The sequence below is a fragment of the Zosterops lateralis genome (assembly GCF_965231275.1).
Source record: "Zosterops lateralis genome assembly, chromosome: 6".
NCBI lineage: Eukaryota > Metazoa > Chordata > Aves > Passeriformes > Zosteropidae > Zosterops > Zosterops lateralis.
Genome location: NC_139761.1, coordinates 39,821,947 through 39,843,304, shown reverse-complemented (window position 1 = coordinate 39,843,304; position 21,358 = coordinate 39,821,947). Strand labels below are relative to the sequence as shown.

General features: G+C 44.0%; 3 protein-coding genes across 11 annotated transcripts in view; 2 read left to right on the top strand and 1 right to left on the bottom strand.

Moving 5' to 3' along the window:
* Window positions 1–7,832, top strand: KBTBD4 (kelch repeat and BTB domain containing 4). Of its 2 annotated transcripts, none has more exons than XM_083864198.1 (4): window positions 1–185; window positions 2,419–3,039; window positions 5,524–5,630; window positions 6,207–7,832. In XM_083864198.1, exons 1-4 carry the CDS (start codon window positions 167–169, stop codon window positions 7,065–7,067), a joined length of 1,608 nt encoding a protein of 535 aa, XP_083720324.1. In that variant the 5' UTR covers window positions 1–166; the 3' UTR covers window positions 7,068–7,832. The 2 variants fall into 2 exon arrangements, with proteins under 2 accessions (XP_083720324.1, XP_083720325.1); XM_083864199.1 differs by having other exon boundaries at window positions 32–123.
* Window positions 7,833–7,996: 164 nt separating this feature from the next.
* PTPMT1 (protein tyrosine phosphatase mitochondrial 1) lies at window positions 7,997–10,150 on the bottom strand (the record flags this gene model as incomplete). The annotated part of the gene is made up of 4 exons (XM_083863828.1): window positions 7,997–8,259; window positions 9,140–9,331; window positions 9,824–9,904; window positions 9,980–10,150. 4 exons carry the CDS (start codon window positions 10,148–10,150, stop codon window positions 8,128–8,130), a joined length of 576 nt encoding a protein of 191 aa, XP_083719954.1. The 3' UTR covers window positions 7,997–8,127.
* Window positions 10,151–10,379: 229 nt separating this feature from the next.
* Window positions 10,380–21,358, top strand: part of CELF1 (CUGBP Elav-like family member 1) — a 61,101-nt gene continuing 50,122 nt past the window's right edge. For 4 of the 8 annotated variants that reach the window (XM_083862934.1, XM_083862933.1, XM_083862932.1 and 1 more), the window contains exon 1: window positions 10,380–10,449. The gene's annotated coding sequence lies outside the window, so the exon portion shown is untranslated. The remainder of the gene's footprint in view (window positions 10,450–21,358) is intronic. The other 4 variants (XM_083862930.1, XM_083862929.1, XM_083862928.1 and 1 more) reach the window with 1 other exon arrangement.

The following is a 21,358-nucleotide window of genomic DNA, read 5'->3' as shown; positions in this document are numbered from 1 at the left end:
GGAAGCGGAAAGCGCCGCCGCCGCCGCGCTGCCCCCGGGGCCGGAAGCGCGCCAAGAGCTTCCCGGGGACGGCTCCGGGTCGGCGGGCGGAATCGGAGAGTGCCCGGCGGCGCCTGGCGCAGGGTGAGGGCTGGGAGCGGCCGCTGGGGCAGCCCGGGGCGGCGGCATGAAGGGAGGCGCCGCAGGTGGGTGCCGCGGGGCGGGGCGGCCCGGGGACGGGGCACAGCGGCGGGAGCCGTGGGCGGGGAGGGCGGCGGACACCAGGCTGAGCCGTGCACGGCATCAGTGCCGCCCTGGGGCAATCTGCCTTTCTCCAGGATCAGCCTCCCTCCCTGCTTTCCTTCTCCCCGCCTCGGACCGTGGGGTCGCTGTCAGTCGTGCTTAGGGGTTCCCCCATCCCGGGCGCCGCCGTGGCACCCGCCACACTGTCAGGAGCAGGGAAAGAAGGAAGCTGGAGCACAGGTCCTGTGAGGAGCGCCTGAGGGAGCTGGGTTTGCTTAGCCTGGAGAAAAGAAGGCTCAAAGATGACCTTATCACCTTCTCCAAGTGCCTGGAAGGAGGGTGTAGCCAGGTGGGGGTTGGCCCCTTCTCCCAGGCAGCGAGAGAACACAGGGTTAAGCTGCAGTAGGCCAGGTTTAGGCTGGACATGAGGAAGAATTTCTTCACGGGAAGGATGACTAGAGACTGGAATTGACTGCCCGGGGAGGTGGTGGTGTTGCTGTTTCAGGAAAGACTGTATGTGGCACTCAGTGCCGTGGTTTGGTTGACATGGTGGTGTTCGGCCACAGGTTGGCCTCGATGGTCTCAGAGGATTTTCCAACTTAAGTTAACTGTCCTGCATGCCTCTTTCTTTGTAGCAGAGACACCACAAAGCGGAGCTTTGTCTGGGTGTCTGCAAGGAAGATGTGAGATTTGCATAGTTTTTAGCCGCTTCTTGGCATGTCTTTTGTGTCTTGGCATCCGTCCTCTGGGAGCTGTGCAGGGCCATGTGGGCAGCTGGTTCTGCCGTGCCAAGGGGGCAGAGTGGTTCATCTGTCCATAGCCTGGTGCTCTGCGGGGTCTCTTCTGCATTCTGGGCTGAAGCTCCTAAGCACCTTGACTGTAAGGATAAAGAGCTTTAACTGAAGTGGAAGCCAATTTGCAGGATAGGCTCATACCTCGTAAAGCTTGGAAAAATAGTACTGACGTGTTCTGGCTGCAGTTCCTCAGTCTCTTACAGACTAATGGATGGGTACTTTTCAGACAGACCAGAACTACTGTAAAATCGAGATAAGAGTGTAATTAAGGCAGGCTATCACCAGAGATGAGATGGGCTTCTCCATCCAATTAGGGATGTAGACACTACTTCCCATGGACATAATTTGAGCAAAGAACTTAGGAGCCCTCCTGCTCAAGCAGAGTAATTGTAAGAAAATGCATGTTTGACACGATAAATCCTGGAAGAGTAACTATAAATCTGTTCGAGAAAACAAATCACATCTTTGTGAAACATTGTACTTGAAATAATGTTCATTGTTAATGGAAGAAATTTCTGATATCAGACATCATAGCTGGTAGTTCAATTATAAAAATGCATCTGAAGTGAATGCAGATAGGCAACTGTTCCCAATGCTGTCAGAGCCATGGTAAAGAAGAGCTCCTTGCTGTAGTAGCCCTTCTGTGTTTCAGAAACTTTTCTGACCTACAAACTACCTGGAGCTCTGCAAACATCCATGGTACCTACTAAGAGGTGTTTTCTTTCAAATTTTTCTCCCCTTTCCACTTGGGAGGCAGTGACTAACAACATCTTACGTGTTGGTTTGCATGCTGAAGTTGACTGGCACATTAACAAACAGCATAACCATCAGTTATCTCATTTGGTTAGCTTGAAGGACCGCTGGCTACACTGGGCAGACATCTCATGCATCTTTTTGGTAAAAACAAATTCACCTTGATACAGATTCATCATTGGGTTTGGACAGTAATTAACACCTCCTGATCATATGAACTGCTGCCTGTGCTCTTTTTTAGTATGATACTTGAATCATTTTCACATCTAGTCCAGCTATGCTGCTGCCACTTCTTTTGGCTTTGCAAGTTTCCCAGGGCAGTTGCCGGACTTTCCACTTGAATAACTTGCTGCATTTCTTTGTGTCAGTGAAATGAGCGGTGAAAAGATCTGCGTGCCTCCCAGCCCTGCTGGGATGTGATGTTCACTGTACTGGAAGTTTGGTATATATTATAATTTTAATTATGCCAACTACTCATTTGCTATGTGAGATTCTGAAGCTCAAGCACGAGTTTCTGGCTGTGCTATTTATGTTCAGTCTAAAATATGATGGACTCTTACCAATATGTTTGATTTTTCCCCATACCCTGAAGTACTGCATAATCTTGTTAGTGGTGAGAGAAAGCCGTATAATTATTGTGATTTTACAGATTGCTGGAGGTCTGATTTGTGCAGCACAATGGAGTCATCAGAAGAGACTGGAGGCTCCTCTGCAGAAGAAAACTACTTTGTGAACTACACCTTCACCGACCGCTCCCACTCAGGCCGTGTGGCCCAGGGTATTATGAAATTGTGCTTGGAGGATGAGCTCTTTGCTGATGTTACAATATCAGTGGAAGGCAAAGAATTCCAGCTGCACCGTTTGGTTCTCTCAGCTCAGAGCTGCTTTTTTCGTTCCATGTTCACTTCCAACCTAAAGGAGGCCCACAACCGGGTGATTGAGCTGCAGGATGTTAGCGAGAGTGTCTTTCAGCTCCTTGTGGACTATATTTACCATGGAACTGTAAAGCTGAGGGCAGAGGAGTTGCAGGAAACCTATGAAGTGGCAGACATGTACCAGCTGACTGCCCTTTTTGAAGAGTGCTCCCGTTTTCTGGCCCGTACGGTGCAGGTTAGAAACTGTCTGCAGGTCATGTGGTTGGCAGATCAGCACAGTGACATGGAGCTCTACACAGCTGCCAAACACTGTGCAAAGTCACATTTGTCTCAGCTGCAGGAGACAGAGGAGTTCCTACACCTGCCTCTACGCCTGCTGACAGACATCCTTACAGGTGAGAAGTTCTTGAAACTACCTAGGATGTGGCTGTAGAAAGAGACTTAGAGTCTGGTCAAGAAGTGAATGAAATAGAAGGAAAGATACAAACTTTCGTAATCACTGTCTATTCAGAGACTTAGCTAAGCAAGGCAGAGCAAAATATTCTGGATACCTTTATCAGAAGAAGCCCCAAACTATGAATTGTTACTGGACATGAAACATCTGAACTATAGCAAAGGGACATACAGTATGCCAGAAATTCACAGCAGTTCCTGAATCAACAGGTTAGAAGTGTTTCACATTTTTTAAACACAATGTCCAACGATTTGTTGTATTTTTGTTTGCATTAAAAGTAAAAGAAGGCTTGCCAGAGGTCCACATCTGATGAAAGTCTTTTTTATCCCTTTAGCTCATAATAATTTAACATAGTAACACAATAACTCAACATCTGTATGAAGGCTTGAGTACATATTTTTAGACTATTTTAGTGTTATTTACAATTGTATATAATTGTTAGGATTACTTAGGCACTCAACTGACTGAAATAGAGGCATTGTAACATCTTGAGTAATACAGTAATTACCCTTAATGTAAAGGTAATAGCCTTCCACAGTAATGGATGCCGTGACTCAGAGTTGTGAAGGACATGTCAACACATAAACAACTTAGTCCAGTTTCCACCAATCCTTAAAGATCTGCTGCCCTAGGAGGTACAGTCAGTACTTGTTACCTCACCAGGGTGCTGCAGTCCATTCTTCTGCAGTTATGTATCATTGCTAGAGGAAGCAAGAATGTAGAAGCAGCTCATATGTCCAAATGTGCATCTTTCTTGCTTTTAATTACTCTTTGTAACTGAGTAAGTAACTAGACTTTGTGTGTCATGTGTTTTATATGCAGTTGCAAAAATAAACCTAGCTGGCTGGCCTCTTTGGAACACTGGCAAATCTATCCAAAAGATTTAAACTAGCCTTTAAAGTTGATACTATGCGTACAAGAGTCTCTACAGATATTGCATTAAATTATCTCTATTGCATCTAAAGAAATTTACAGTCAAGAACCTATTGAATATATGTACTGATAGCTGAAAAACTGTGATAAACTTTGAGTGATTTTGATAACTATCCAGCTAAAATTCTTAAAGTAAGTTCATCTAAAAAAACCTCTAAAATCATGAAATAAAACTGTAGAGGTCAATCATGTTTAATTTCCTAGGGATTCCACATAACAACCAGTTTTAGGACTATGGACTTTAACGCTTGTGGTCCTAAATTAAAACAATTGCTCATTATAACTTTTTTCCATGCATCATCTATTTTCATATGTAGAATCACATTATTCAGCATTTATGCCGCAACTTTTTTAATCCATAAAATGGATTAAAATCTGAAATATTTCCCTACTGCTGGTAGGAAAAATCCTTTTATTTTGCCTTTCCTGCATCTTTGTTTAGTTAATGGAGAATTAAATAGTGGAAATGTTCAGTAGCAAGGATTAAAATTAATTTAATGAAATAGTAATTTATTAACTTTACCTTCCGTTGCACTCTAGCACCAATTTCAAAACCATTTTTTTTTCCATTTAAGCACTACCTGTAATGGTTAGCTTATGGGAATCCTTTTAAACAGAGTTGAAATACCTGCTTTTGTGCCACACTCTTTCTGCTCCCTTCCACTATAGAGAAAATCATTGGAATTTGTCTGGTGCCTTCAGCATCATTGAATTCAGAGCTTGTCATGAGAATAGACTGCAAAATGAGAGAGTCTTCATAGGGAAGCTTCTCAATGAACACAGGCATAATTGCTGGCTTTCAAACTGGAAGGAAATACCTAAAATCTTTTAGGTAATGTACTGATGATGATGATGGAAGACTTTGTGGCTTAACCAAAACTTCCAGATATGTCTGGAAAGAGATTTAAATCTGATGCAGCCTGTGGAGTATTTCCTACTGTCACACAGCTAAGAAAAGCTCTAATAGCTCATTGGGGATTTCCAAATGTTAAGAGGATAGCAGCAACACCAGATGTTCAGGCATGAATGTCAGCTGCCTGACAGTGCTCAGACACGTTTTGTAGGTGACTTTTGCTAGACAGGTTTCTAGGACCAGCCAGAAAGAAAGGCAGGTGCTGAGATTTTCAATAACAGAATCTTTTTGCCTGGATGATTAAATAAGAAAGTATTTGTCATCGTCACACAGCATAAGTTCTCTTTCCTGTCCTCTTTCCCTTGGACATAGATTCCTGAATAGATTGCTGAATCATCCAAAGTGCTTAAGATCTGACAGCTCTGTCTTATTATAGTAACCCAAATTAATTTCATGTAGTTGGCTGGCCGGCAGTGCTGATCATGCCTGGCAAAATCTGTAAACACCTGTGTCTGTTTTTTCTCTCTAGAAAGCAGGGTTTGTGGTGGGAGTGGGGGGAGGCAGCCACAGGAAGAAGTGTTTTGAGTTCATGCACTTTTGTCTAGATATCATAACTGCCTTTCTGTCCCCGAACTGCAGATGGCGTTCCATGTTCTCAGAATCCAGCAGTTGCCATAGAAACCTGGATCAACTTCAACAAGGAGGAGCGAGCGGGCTTTTCAGAGACTCTGCGATCGAGTCTGAAGGTATAAAAAGACCTTATGTTCTGGGGCTGATGTAGCACTTGCTGGTTTCACACTTCTCAGGGCAGGGTATTCTGCTCACAGGTGTGGCTTGAAAGTCACAGAACACAAATGTCATTGAAATTCATGGTGCTTGTGAGAGAATACTCAGTGTCATAAATAGCAACCCCACTGACTGCTTTTTTTCATTTAACCTGAGGCTGCTTTCACTGGTGATTGGAGCAGTGCCACAAATAACTTATTTCACCTCAGTTATCAACTAAACTGTTCAGAAATCCATGTTTGGCGTTCCCCTTGTAGCAACTGTACTCCGTCAGTGATGTAACTGGCCCTTACCTAAACCATGAACACTTGTGTTCCAGTGACATATGTGGCTATTTTACTGTGTCAGATATGAATGGTATCTTGAAAAGGCCTTGAGGCTCTGAATCCTGAATGTTCTAGTGTAGCAGGACTTGGGAAGGAGGTTATACACCTCAGGCCCACCGGTGAGTTGTAAACTGAAAAATTCAGTCTCGAGCATCACTGATGTTTGTGTGAACAGATGTAATTATGCTGACACACTTCTCTTTTGCTCAGGTGATTGGAGAAAACGTTCACATCTACCTGATTGGAAAGGAGTCATCACGTACACATTCCCTCGCTGTCTCTCTGCACTGTGCTGACGATGACTCCATCAGTGTGAGTGGCCAGAACAGCCTGTGTCACCAGATCACCGCGGCCTGCAAGCACGGCAGCGACCTGTACGTCGTCGGTGGCTCCATTCCACGACGCATGTGGAAATGCAACAATGCAACTATAGATTGGGAATGGTGTGCTCCTCTGCCCCGCGACCGGCTCCAGCACACCCTCGTTTCCGTGCCAAGCAAGGATGCAATATATTCACTGGGGGGGAAAACTCTACAGGACACTCTCTCTAATGCTGTCATATATTACAGAGTACGAGACAACGTCTGGACAGAGACCAGCCAGTTGGAAGTGGCAGTCTCTGGAGCTGCAGGGGTGAACCTTAATGGTGTCATTTACCTGCTGGGTGGGGAGGAAAACGATTTAGACTTCTTCACCAAGCCCTCTCGGCTCATCCAGTGCTATGATACCAACACGGAGAAATGCCACGTGAAGCCATACGTACTGCCTTTCGCAGGGCGCATGCACGCTGCTGTGCACAAGGATGTGGTGTTCATTGTGGCCGAGGGGGATTCACTGCTCTGCTACAATCCCCTGCTGGATAGCTTCACCCGGCTATGCCTCCCAGATGCCTGGAGCTCAGTACCATCCCTCTGGAAAATTGCCAGCTGCAATGGCAGCATCTATGTCTTTCGTGACCGCTATAAAAAGGGTGACGCGAATACTTTTAAACTTAACCCAGCCACCTCTGTTGTAACAGTCACAAGTGGCATCAAAGTGCTGCTCACTAACCTGCAGTTTGTCCTGGCCTAAGCAGGCCTGGTGATAGAAAACAGCAAGTGTCTTGCTGTGCAGCTTGAAGACACCTATGACCCTCAGCACCAGTCCCAATTACTTCAAGCTCACAACATACAGTAAAGACCCCATCCTCTGTACCTGTGCAGAGGAAGTAGAGGCTTTCTGACTGTGGGCCTGTTCTTTTACATAGCACTGTTGAAACTGTATTGAACTGTTGTATCTTAGATTTCAGATGGACTAAATACTATTACTTTGATTGCTTGATGATAAGCTGCTTGCGTTTGAGGCCCAAACAACAGCAAATGGCTATTTTAGCCTGGAACCAATCCACCACTAAAAAATCCTGTGGCATATGGAGAGCATTCTCCTTGGCCCAGACTGCTAATTTTAACTGTCTAGGAGACTGCGTGTTGCTGCTGTGTCAGTCACAGACTTAGACGTGCACTGTGTCCCCCAGGGATGCCCCCATTTAAACATTTCTGTGTCCTATTGCAGAAGGAGGGCCTGGCAGACAGATTCCAGAACTGATCCCAGGACCCTTAGGTTACATTCAGCACTTCTCCTAGAGGAGTGGTAACCAACTGAGTACTTGCTTACTGCTCTGTCATCACCTAGTATAAAGAGGGAGATCATTTTTAGAGCATTGGCTTCCTTTACTGTACAGGAAATCCCCACCTGTAATTATAACATAGTGTTGGTGAAAAGAGAGAAATAAGACCACTTCCTCCTACCCCTCTCTGTTGGCACTGTAACCCTTTGGGTAAAAATCTGAATAAAGTCTCCACTGAGACAAAGTATTTTGGTTTTTTCTCTTTGCTTCAAATACAAATGTTTTTGAACTTCCTGTGGATTGCAGTTCACTCAGCACTGATGTGTGGAAAAGAACTATGGGGCTCCAAGAGATCTAGGATATTAGCCATAAGGAAAGAAAGCTTTAATGAAACAGCCCTATTTCCCCTTTACTGTAAAACTGCTCTTTGTTGATGGTCAAGAATGAAAATGCTTAAGCTTTTGTTAGATCATAAAAACTTTTTTAATAGCAGCCGAGATGAGGATTTTGATAGTTCCCACTAAGTCATGCAGTCCTTTCGGTCATTATGTTCCTGTGAAATTTCTCCAGGACCTGGACTTGCTTGTGTCGAATGAGGATGTGGGGACGAATCTTGGCAATGGCCTCTATTGCTTCCTGAGGGCTCCAGTGATGCAGCTGAAAAGGCAGAAACCAGCAAGTGAAAATCCATTCCATCTTTGCACCAGTTAATGGAACCCTCCTGGAGGCTATGGGCAATATTAGAGGTGTTAGAAAGTTTGCTGCTGCTTTGCCCCTTAGGTTTACTAGATGTTCTTCTCAGAGAGGCCTGCAAGTCACACATCTGTGAAATGAGTCCCTCAGTAAAAGAGGAATGGTTGCTGCCTGCGCCCCCCACTTTCCGTCTCGCTCACTCTTCCTTCGTATTGTGATTAGTTTCCTGTCCTAGCCCCACTAGACCAGAGGAAAACTGCAGCTTGCTTTTTAATTTATTTTTTTTTTTTATCTCTACTGGTACTTTCATTGCATTTCAGCACTTAGTGAGAAATTTTTCTCTTCAACACTAATGGAAAATTTTCCAGGGAGCGCTTAATAACACCAAGGGAAGAATCCACAGGTGGGATTTTGTTCTTAGTGCTGGCTTCCCCAGTTGGGTTGGTAGAGGAACTCAGAAAACAAGTCAGTTCTCTTGATCCTGAATTGTATTTATAGAAAAGTGTAGGATGGCTCACCAGGCAAGTGAACCAAGGAGAAAATATGAACAACAAAAATGGATGTTTATCTGCTCAGTGAACCTACGCTCATGAATGACTTGTTATTCCCACTTCAATCACAGAAAGAATTAAGAAAAGCAGAATAATTCAAAATTTGCATTTGCATTCAAAACAGCGAGGTAAGTTTGAGGCCTCTCTTAAAATAGGTGTCCAAGCTGTGTAAAATCATGGAAATTAACCTGTACATCCTCATGTTTCCTGAGTGAGAGTTAACTGCAAAGGTTGTCTGCGTTTTATTTCCATTTTTTTATGAAAATGAACCCCATTTAGCAGAGCTTCCTGACCTGTATTAGGTATGCTGCCACCATGGTGGCACTGCGGGAGCGCCCTGCCTTGCAGTGCACATAGACGCTGTTACCGCGGGCTCGGTGTCTCAGGATGAACTCCACCCCCTTGTGCAGGTTTTCCAAGGTGGGGACTCCAGTTAGATCCACAGTGCCCAGACGCAGTTGCTCCACTCCCATTGCCTCCCATTCCTGTAACAGACACAGCAGATTCGGTCAGTGAACCGGGTCGGTTTTTTTATTGAAGGAAACTCAGAACCTGTTGAGACAATTGAGAAATTCAGAGAGGCTTTGAATGTCAATCCTTCAGACTAGATGTATGAAAACTCAGTGCTGGCCATCAGAAGGTAGTAGTTAAAAGGGACTGAAAAAACGTGTTTCAGCTAAAGGAGAAGAGGGAGGTTGGGATCTCTCCCCAACCCAAAGGGATTCCTGTATAGTGATGTAGGTTGTATGCTCCCTTCCTTTCCTTGCCACTGCAGCTGCAGTTCACTCGCACCTTTACGCTTTACTGGTTTGTCGCATAGTTTTAAAGTCGGATTAGGAAGGAGTAGTCCCGTCTTTACTGCCAGGGGACTTGGCGTCGCTGCCGGCAGGAGGCGGCCAAAGCCCCAACTGTGCCGGGACAGGGAGCGACGGGAGACCCGGCCGGGGTGGGGGGGATACAGCAATCCCGGGGCTCACCTGGGGGGAAAAACAGAGGAACCGGGTCTCGTAGTCCTCGGTGAGGGTGACCACGCCGCGCACGTTCTCCTCCGCCACCAGCTGCGGGCACAGGCACCGTCAGCGACCTCCGTTCCTCCCGGCCCGGCCCGGCCCGCCCCGCCGCGCCCGCCTTACCCTGCGGATGCGGCCCCGGAGCGGCAGCGCCCCGAGCAGCACGGCCTGGTCGATGCGGTGGAACCAGGGCCGGCGGGAGCCGGGCAGGCGCGCCCGCGCCACCGTGTACAGCAGCGACGGGTAGAAGAAGAGCCGCGCCGCGCCGGCGCCCAGCGCCTCCACCACCCCCATGCGCGCCGGGGCCGCGCCGCGCCGGGGCGGATGGGCGGGAGAGCGCGGCGGGGGCGCGCACGGAGCGGCGCCGGAGGTTTGGCCGGAGGGAGGGCCGGCCGCGGGGTCGGGGCCCGGCGCGGGGCGGGGCCGGGCGGGGCCAGGCGGGGCCGGCGGCGCGGGGGGGGCGGGCGCACCGCCCCGGCCCCCCCACGCCGCGCCCGCCGTGGTCTCTCCCGGAAGCGCCGCCATCTTGCGGAGCCGGCCCGAGGCGGCGCAGGGAGCGGAGCGGAGCGGGGCGCGGGCGGATCTCGGGGCAGGTGAGGGCGGCGCCGCCGGGAGGAGCTCGGGCCGCGCACGGCACGGCACGGCACGGCAGGAACGGCGCGGCAGGAACGGCGCGGCGCGGGGCCGAGCGGGGCCGGGCCGGGCCGAGCCGGCGGGAAGCGCGATCCGTCTCGCGCAGGTAACGGCTCCGTGCCCCTGCCCCCGGTGCCCGGTCCCGCCGCGAGGCCGCTCGGGCCGCTCCGCTCCCGCCCGCGGGGGAGCCGCCGCCGCCGCCGCCCCCTGCGCGCCATCCCGGGGCGGCGCCGCCCCGCCGGGAGCCCCTCGGGGCCCGCAGCCGGAGGTGCCGGGTGTCGTATCTGATCCGGGCGCTGACAGCGCTGCGGGCGGCGGCGGCGGCGCTGCGGGAGCGAGCCCAGCCCGCGGGGCCGCGCCGCCATTCGGGGAGGGGAGCGGGGGCTGCGGCGAGGCCGGGCGGACCCCGCGGCGGGAGAGCGGCTCCCCGGGCTCGGCCGCCGTCAGCCGGCCGGGCTGCGAGCCCCGGGCGCTTAGAGGAACATGGGGTGCGGTTGGTGTCGCCGTCGGTGCGGTGGGGTCTGTCCGCCCGAGCAGGGAAATGTGCGCTGGGGCGCCAGGGGGTGGAGGCGAGTCAGGCGTATGAGAAGTACGGGCAGGGAAACTGGAGTTCAGCGCGGCGTGAGGATTTGCGGTCCTCACGTACGAGAAGGCCCGACAGGCACTGCTGGAATGAAGTAGGAAGAGGAATATAAAAACCAGAAGAGACGGAGCGTAAAATGAGTGATAAATACATGAAGAAGCACTAAAGGTTGATAACAGCATGCTTGTTTAATAGGGCTGTTACGAGAAGGAAGTTGAGAGGCAACCTTAGAATACACTCCTTTAAATTCCTGAGGAATTCTGGCCCAGACATTTTCACCTCTAAGGCACAGGCATTCTCTTCTGCCAGAAGTTGTCGGGGAACATTTTTCAAGCATTGCAGCTTTCTTGTATGTCCTGCTTGAGTGTGGTCGTTGGGTGTGTTTCACCAGTTCAATGGATTTAGAAAAGTATTTGGTGGGGATTTATATCATGGAGCACGCTTGACTTCTGGTTTACAAGAGCTTGCATTTTCTGACTATCTTGAATTTGTTTTTTTTATTTTTTGTGTATGTCTGTCCTTTCAGTCTTACTCTTTGTACCAGAGATCACAAATTTGCTGAACTCCCTCCTAGTGTCTTTTGTTGTCTCCTCTATTGTTTTTCTCTAGGTTAGTTCATCAGAGAGATTTTACTGCACTGACTTGGCATTGCACAGCCATAATAAACCTATCACATTTTTATTCTTTTTTCCATTCCCCTCGGCTATGTTCTTGGGATCTCTGCATAAAATGAGATACTGTATTCTCCTAGAATTGTGTCTGGACCTAAGTCTTGAAGAAGCAGCATTGTTGGAAATACTGCTGCTGTGATAGATGTTTAAAATTAATCCATATGTCTTTAGACTGAGCTAGGAAATGATAGAGTGGCTACAGCTTGCATCTAGCAGCTTAATATGTTCAGTTGTATTCCTGCTGAAGAGCCCCCAGGACAGGAGCACAAATCTTATATCTACTCAGAGACGTGGGTGCTAATGTATATACTGCAAAAATTCCTTAAAAGAAAATTTTAAATACAGTGATGTAAAGAATTGTTTTTTCTTTAGGTGCTTACTGTTCTCTTTCAGCCTCTGCTCACAGTCAAAATTATTGCTGATGCTTATTTTGGGAAGGTGTGTGCTGTTCTGAGGAGTGTTTTCACCCTTTCTGAGTGATCATTTTTGCATGGCTGTGTTTTTTCTGGTTTTCCTTTCCCTGTCTAAGTTTCTAATGTTACATTGGGGAAAAATCAATGCCTTATCCTGACTGCTGGGTTACATGTTTCCTCTTTTGTATCTTCTGGGGTTTTTTTAATAGGTAACAAAATAATTGATGGAGGCCTAGGACATTCTGTTTACTTGCAAAAGAAAGCAGGAACACAGCATCTGTAGAAAAGCAGATGATTGAAAAGTGACTATTTTATAGCCATGAACACTGGAGCATAAAGATTTATGTGTTAGGTAGTTTTGTTTAGAAAGTAAATGACCTACAAAGTGAGAAGAACATACCCATCTTTCACTATGGGGTAAAGAAATCCATGGTAGCACTGCTGTGTACTCTATATCCATGTTTCTGCTAGGCCTCCAAAACTTGATACCCTTTTAGGATTATCTTTGCATGGTAGGGGGAAGGTTCTTTTAGTTCTTCTGCTACAAGTAGGGATTCTGAAAACATTAGTGCTCCCTGGCACTACTTCTCTAAAGAGGAAAGCAGGAAATGTGGCAGGATCATCGATATACTATAATTGTCTATCTCATTAATAATAAATCCATTCCTTGCCAAGTAACCTGCACATCAGTTGAAGAGTCATTGGTTGAAACAAAATATGTTTGAAATGAAGGAAATGTTTATAATGTTGTGTAAATTTTCTTCTAAAATCACTAACAGTATCCTGAATTGGTTGAATTTCATAAAAGGTAGATGCTTATGTGATTCTTAAATATTTAGATTCACTTGGAGTTAAGTAAGATTCTGCCTGAAATCCATTATCTAACTGAACTTACTGGGAAACTTTGCTGTGAGCAGGTGGCTCCTTAACTATTTCTTGCATGTTTTTCTGGCATGTGGCTACTGATTATCAGTTACTGAGTCATCTGCCACAAATCTCTTCAGAATGCCCACTCTGATTTTTCCTTTAGTGCCTATTTTAGAGTAGGTGGGAAGTGAGACAAATTCTCATAGTTTTTGAGATTTCCTGGTTATTAGTCTTTAGCACTGAGATCCAAGAACCCACTGTTCTGGCTCTTGAACTAGAGAGTATTCTTAAGTGAATATGTCCAGTTTTCCAAGTCATAACGTTAGTTTGGTTACTGAGACAGCTGCAATAGTCAAGTGGACTCAGATCTATATTTCTGCTTTTTGATTTTTCAGCCTTGCCATGAATGTCTGAAATGTTTTATTTCAATCTGGTCATGGTTAGTATTGCTTGTTCTTCAAGACTATGTGCAGAGTTATTCACTGCCTTGGTAACTGCCTTCAGGCAAGGAGGTATGATTTTTATCCATTGATCAGATATTTGGCAGGAGAAAAAGTAGTATAGAAGAAAAGAAGACTAAAATATTTCAGTATTTATTAGAATGGGAATTATAAATTGAGAAAAGTTATCTTGGACCTCTAATGGGTATTTCTCAAAGTATCACAGCACAGGAGCTTCAGTGATCCTGTTACAAGATTTCTTGAGGCAAGAGAGGTTATCTTGATTGGGAAAAGTAACCAGTAGTTTTAGTGCCCTTCTTCCAGTCATCAGAGATACTTGTTATATGAATAAATGCAAGAATGCAAGGTACCACATTTTCTGCTATTGCTCTACAACCTGTTTTACAAAGATGCCAAGGCATTTTGTGTTTGGGATGTAGAAATGAAAAGAGAGAGCTTTAGCATTCACACTTCAAGAGGAGATTTCCCAAACATCAACTGAATATCAACTCGTTTGCACCTGATGTGCGACTCAAGCAAGTAGAACTAAAATACACATTGGGTCGAAGCTGCAGTGCCACTTAGTCTGCAAGTGCTTTGCTGTAGGGAGGAATAGCTCACGAGTCTGAACAGTGATGGACAGAGCAGGCTTATTTGTGTGACAGCAATGGAGTGCAGCACAGCCATCATCCCAAGGAAAGGAAGTAATCTTTGACATCTGGAATAGCTTCAAACTTCCAGCTGTCTTAGCTCTGTGCTAAAGAAAATGCATCATTGCCAGGTGAATTCAGGATGAGCAATGAGCAACTGCATGGTTGAACAGAAATCTTCAGTGGTTTTCAACTCTTAGTGAAGAATTTCAGTTTAGATGATGCAGTTTGTGTCACACATATAGTGAAAGCCTTATGCCAGAAGAGAAATCCTTGTCCACAAGCTGTCTTGTCTGTCTCAAGTATGCATGTTACCCTTGTATCTTCAGTATACTTAGTATATAGCATGGTCTATCTTTTTATTTTGATTTTAGAAAAGGTGTGCTGGCTTATGGGCTGCTCTGTTAGAGGCAGAGTATTAGTGGCAAACTGACAAACAGCGAGTTTTGATAATGAGTATTTACCAATTTAGAGTAGATTTATAACTGATTTAATGGCTTGGCTTGCAGTGGTAAACCCCCAGGTAAATTTAAGATTATGTAAACTGGGCTTGAAACTGTATTGCTCTGGGATTTTTACATTGGTTTGACTAAATTGTAATATAGTGTGGAATAACAAGCTTGAGTGTTGCTGAAATCCATGCAAATGAGCAGGCAGTTTGGGTTCTTAGTCCTTTGCAGCAGGACACCTCAAGGAGATCTTGAATGAGCATGTGGATGAGAGGATGGATGTTGGTTGAATATCTGATGTCATGCTGGTGGCTTTCCTTTGCAGAGCATTTTCTTTAATGCTTGCATGTTCTGTATTCTCTCAGAACTGAATGCTCTCTCAATTCATATAAGAACTCAGTGACTGTCTTACATTGTTTTTACTTTAAATTAATTGGAGTTTTTCAGAACCTTGGCTTCTTTTTTACACCACTATCAAAACTGTTCTTTCAGGTGGCTTTCGCTCCTGTCTGCAGGCTGTTTTGTGTGGCACCTTTCACAAAAATTATGCAGCTGTTATCCACTAGATTTCAGTATTTCACATGTCAAAGTAAAACTGTTGTCCTTCAAACGTCTTACCACTTAAAATTCAGGCTTTCACTGAAGCCTTGCATATTCTTTGCTATTTTTGTCCCAAACTATGCAGTTCAAAAGATATTCCAATGTAGGCATGCAATCCACAAATTTTTTAGACTCTGTTGGAAAGGGAATATTCATGTCTGCCTTTTCCAAAGCAGAGGAGTTTGTAATTCAAATCAGGCACTTAGCAGACAATGTCCGACTGTACATACAAAACCAATAGCATCTTTCTTAATATATGTAGAGATTTGCAGGATGGACACCAGGCATCTTAGTATCTCTGCAAAATCTGACAAGATAGAGTTTTGATAAATGTTTCTTCAGAAGGCAATGACATTGATCTTTCAGGAAGAGAGAATGTATTTTGAACATCACATTTAGCTTTTGCATTTTGTGTAGGCACAATACAATGTAGATGTAATTCTCTAATTTATAGTTTTGTATTCCAAAGCAGAGCACCATCTGAAAATACTTTTTGCCTACTTACCTGTATTTCTTTGTTATTTATCTTCAAAAATTTTCTGTTCTCCATTTAAAATTCTGAATTAAAAAAAATACTTGGATGACAGGTCAGCTTAGTGATGAGTTGTATTTCTTCATGGTGTTTTGTTGGTTGTTTTTTCTTGCACGATTGTTCAATGACTGTGCAAATGTGCAGCACAATTGAGCATGAGTTGAAACAGTAAAAATTCTTCGCATGGTCCTAAGTGATATTAGAAGTGATACCTTTGAAAATATCAATATGCAAAATCTTTTTGGGGAGAAAAAGGATTGTATATTTACTTTTCTAAAGCAGTTTTGACTGCTCAGAAATCTATGATTATATGCATTGGAGACTTAGGAAAAGTTAGGTGAGAATATTCTGATATTTATGGACTAAAGCCACCCATGTTACACTCTGGATTACGCATTCACTTCCAGAATATGATCACTGTCAGAGAGGGGCTGTAGGTAGTACTGTCTGTATTTCACAGTGTAGAAGCTGCTGTGACACTATTTGTCTAATGCAGAATTTGCTTTGGAATTTCTTTGGGTTTACAATTATTTTTTTCATTCAAGACTATGTTTAATAAGCATTTCTTGGGAAGCAAGATAGGACACACAGTCTTGATCCTTTATTGTAAGGAATGTAATTTAGGCTGTGTTTAAGTGTAGAGCTAATAATGTGTATGCTCTTGTCTTCTTGAATTTGCAGGGAGCCTAAACCATTATCTCAGTAATAAGAAAATTGAAAAAATATCAGGATTATTGGTTGGAATTTTGTATCTACTTGCACATGGCATTAACAAAGCTACCTGACTAGTGTGCTTCTCTGAGTTCTAAATTGGCTGCTGCGTTCCTGATACAGCTGGAAGTTGCAGCTTCCACTTACTTGTATGAAAGAACTTTCCTGGTAGCTCCTGTAAAGTAGTTTGGTATCACCACATAAATGTGGGATACACCAAGGAGAAGCAATAGGCAGCAGCATATGGAAATAAATCACTCATAAAAAATTATGCTTTTTTTATATAAATGATGCTGCTTTTGAGTTTGAAAACTGTTTTAGTTTTGTACTAGAAAAGAAATAGATTGCCATTTCTTTAAAGTTGTGGGGTTTTTGGGTGCGGTTTTTTTTGTTTGTTTGTTTGTTTGTTTGTTTGTTTGTTTGTTTGTTTCTGTGAAGACCTAGGGATTTGGGTCTCCAATTACACTTACTCTGCTCTTTCTGCACCAGAATGTGAAAGAGGTGGGGTGGGTGGGAGAGAAGAGGATGCTGCACAGAAGTGCATTTTTTCTGGTTTTAAGAAGAATGCATAGGAAAAGGTTTAGTGTTTAAACACTGGCAAAAAGGACTACAGGGAAAGTAGACAAGAAGCAGCAGGTCACCATAGTAATTAGTATCAACCAATGAGAAAGGTCATGCTTCTTGGTCTAGGACAATACTTGAAAAGGGAGAAGGGTTTAAAAAGATTCCTGTAATTCAATTTGGGCTAGAGAGGGGAGAAGGTCAAACCAAGAACTTTATATGTGGATGTGTGTGTCCAAAAGCAATAAGGAAGACTTTACTAGTTCAGTAGTTAATTGAAATGCTGGTGGATGTGGGGATTCCCTAGCAGGAATATTTTTGTCTTGTTTCTGGGTTGCTGCCCAAATTTTGTTGGTGAACAGTATTAGAAGTTTGTGTGTTATTAAGGTGGGCACAAGCAAAGTGGAGTTGGAACTCCTTTCAAAACAGTAACTCCTTTAGGCTTGTACACTTTAATTGTTTTCTTTCCTTGCACGGTGTGACAGTGAATGAGGGTGTGCATGTGTAAAGGAACTTGTCTTAGCAATGGGCTCTTTCAGAGACCATGTATGGGTAAAGCAGTTTGGCTGGTTCAGCTCCTGCTCCTCCCTCTCGGGGAGCTGAGCAGAATCTCTTCTGCTGAAAGGGTTGTTCCACTTTCTGCTTTCTATATTTGTCCAGCAGAGCACACTGGCTCACCAGGCAGTGTGGCTGGCCTGGTGGGCATTTGCTGAGCACAATTGAGAGCCACGGCTTATAGTCTCTGTTACATCCGTCTGTCTGTCTGTCTGTCTCTAGGAATGGCTGGTGTTCCAAGTGAAAGGTGATCTGTTTGTGGACGTTGGGTTTTTTGTAAAATGTAGTTTATCCAAGTTTGGTACTCTAGGGACTGGAAATGGAGGAATTGTCTTGCAGGGACAGTTTGTAGTGGGTGGCAGTGACATCAGAAAGACACGGATTTAATCTCTCCAAAAAAGCTGCTGTCTTCTGAGGTGAGGATTTTAACCTCCCTTCCTGCTTTGGGGAGTGATTAGCCAAGGCCTGTATCCTTCCATAAAAGGTCTGTTGTCACTGTCTGCCTTGAAGATTAATGAAAGCTAGATCCTGTCCTGGAAGATCTGAGTGTGTCTTTGCTTGTTATGGGCAATGGGGATTAATGAGGAGCTAGACCCTGGCCTGCCTAGTTTGGAATTGGGAGTTGGTGTTCAGGGATGGGCCTTGTAGGAAATACCTTGTTAGGAAGGGCTGCAAACTTGCAGCTAAGACTTCCCGGTCTGTGTTCTTGCGTAAACTTTGTATTAAGGCCCTGCACACAGTGGGATGACCATTCACAATTGCTTTTTTAAATAGTAGATCAGATGAACAAATAGTGCAGAAAGTCTGTTAGCTGCTACACTGTAGTAAATTGTTGATACAATCTTATTTGAGTAGCAGAAAGGTGGTCAAAATAGTGGCAGCAATTGAATACACCATTAACTGTGGCAATAATTTTCTAAGATGGAGAAAGAGGGCAATTGTTTATAGGGTACTTCTGAATTTTAAGAAATACTGTCTCCTTAAAAATTCTGCTGTCTTTTGAATATCTGTGCAAATAGGTATCAGCCTTTTGTTTCTGGAATTTGAGAGAGGAAAACATTGTTTCAGTTGTGAAATTGATTTTAGGAAGAGTCTGCCTTTTTACTTGAGGATCACATTCCATAAACTCAGTTTTAATTATTTTTCTTTCCTACCACTGCAGTATCTTCAGTGTATTTTCTCCTGAGAAAGCTGTGTGCCTCTTGAATTTGGAAGGACATTTTGGAGGCAAATTGGTGCATCTCAGCTGTCTGGCAATGTCTGGATTGTACTGATGTCTGCAGGCAGGAACCTGTGATTGAGGTGTGACAGAGAGCCATCTTCTTGAACTGATTGAACTCAAGCAGTTTAGTTGTGTGGCTGTTTTCTGATCATTCTGTTTAACAGGAACACACTGCAGTAGTTTTTTTCATCTTCGTGTGGAAAACCTATGGAATTTGTTGTAAATATGCAGCCTGTGGAATGTTAAGCTTGTTACCTGAAATGTCTTGGTATTTTGCCTAATTCTGACATCCTCTGCTAGAATTAGGTCGTCTGCCCACCTGTCTTCCCACTTCTCCAATTGCTGACTCCCTAGAGATAACCTTTCTTTTATACAAGTTACCAGTTGAAAGTAAATCTTGGTACTGTTTGAGCCCAGTGATTGGAGTTTTATGACTCCTTGGCTTTCAAGTGTTTTCTTGTAGCATACTCACCTTTTCTTCCAAGTAGTCTTGTGGAGCAGGAATATGATTAAGGCAGTTTCAAAGGCCTCTTGGAAGTGTACACTATTGCATGTTCTGTACTGTGAAAGATGCCATGATAAATGGACAGAACTCTGAATAAATAATAAATACATGTGCAGCAAGGGCATTTGAGTAGTGGCATGGCACTGGGGAATTTCAGTCATACCATTTTGTTAGAATCTTCCTAAAGGCAATATATGGGAAAGTGACATTGTTCAGAGCTAAGCCAAGCTGTCAAGACAGGAAATCTTGTTTGCTGTATATACTTTTGTGTTTAAGGGAGAATACCACATAATCCGTTCTGTCTTGACTGTGCTACCCTGTCTGCAGAAAAGATTTAATCAGGATGGGAGACAAATTAACTTTGTCTGATGCCCTTTGAAGGTAATGAAATACCATAGGAAGGCATAATTTTTTATTTTCTTCTTGCCCTTCTGCTATTTTTTCATTTTTTTTACAAAAATAAGCCCTTTAAAATTTTTTATATTTATATTTAAAAATATTATAATTATACAGTTAAATAATAATGTTAGGTTAAGAGTGGACATATGGAAAGATTACAGGAATTTTGAATTAATTCCAGTGTGCATTTCAAATTGATGGAACTTAAAACTGCTATTGTAAAGTAATTACAGGTATTAAGCTCCAGGAAGAATAAATGAAAGTTGGAAAAAACATTTACTTGTGATGTTAAGAAGTTAAATCATATTGTTTAATCAAGAATACGGAGTGACATGTCTCTAATATCTGAGGCTGTCCACTGGCAAAGAAGTGGAACAGTGAAGATGTTTATATGGAAGGACATGTATATAGTTCTTACAAGCACAGTGATTTCTTAACAGAAGTGATGGAACCCTTGTTTATCACTTGAGGCCTTTAAAAAGGATCAATCAGTAGAGATTTAACTGTGTGAAATTCAGTACCTAAATCTGATGATCTAGTTCCATGGGTAATTTAAATGAGCACTTGCCAGTATTGCTCCTAAAGAGGCTTGTGCCATTTTTTGTGCATTTTTCCTTTCCTTTGTGCTACCAAGAGCATCTCTGTGCTTGTGCAGTGAATTGGATCTCAGAGCATGTCTGGATTAAAACCATTATTTTCCTGTTTGTGGTGGTGGACAAGATCACACTTTGACCGTTTCCTTTCTCAGGCTTGTACACGGAGGTGGGGATGGACAGTTGGTGACAAAAGAGTTGTGCACTATTCTTTTGGCAAGAGCACTAGCTTAAGTTGGATCTATAGCAAGAGTATCTCAATCTATTCCTTTGTATTTCTTCCCCGTTTCTACTCAATGTTTATGGAAAGCTCATATCCAGTCTTCTCAGTTGTATAACCTGAAAATAGTGAGTATTGTTTGCCTATGTTGCCTGCTGGGGCACATGTAATTTGGTTCTAGACAGGGAAGTCCTAAATGTTGTCTTAGCATATTTCCTAATGAATGCAGTATTTGGTACATGCTGTGTTTGATACTGCTGTATAGAAAGCCTGCTGTTCATTTGGGAAGAAATTGGTGGGCTTTTCTGATATGAGCGCAGAGAGAAAATTATGTGCCACATAGATTGTAAGGTTTTGGAAGTATAAGGTGCCTCCAAAATCTAGGCATGAGGTATAGAGAATCCAGAAAGATATTTATTTTATGTCTGTTCTGCATGCTCATGCAACCAAAGTATTATAGCACTTGTTTTTGCCATAAAGTCCATGGAGTCTCTTCCTGCTAGTACTGGAAGACTCCTAGAAGATGTCATACTGCGCCTTCCAGTAAAAGTGAATGGAAATGGATTGATGGATAAGTGTGTAAGTGAATCTGAAAATACATGTATAAGACTTGAAGCAAGTACTGACCCTCTAGCTCTTGGCAAACAAAGTACATTGACACTTCTCCACACATCCAGCATTACATTTGTGATTGGTAGACACAAAAATGATGCTTCATGGCACGTGTTCATGTATTCATGTTTTCAGTAGATCATAAATGAATGCAGATTTTTTTTAAAAATACAGTTTTTCTGTATCATTTACAGTTGTATGTTTCAGATACTATATAAAGATACCAAAGAGGGAAGTAAATTGTACAAAAAAGAAATCAAAGTGTATACAAATGATGACAAATGAG

Coding starts and splice junctions, on each gene's coding strand:
- KBTBD4 (XM_083864198.1), top strand. Junction 3,040..5,523: donor GCTGACAGACATCCTTACAG/GTGAGAAGTTCT, acceptor CCCGAACTGCAG/ATGGCGTTCCATGTTCTCAG. Junction 5,631..6,206: donor CTCTGCGATCGAGTCTGAAG/GTATAAAAAGAC, acceptor TCTTTTGCTCAG/GTGATTGGAGAAAACGTTCA.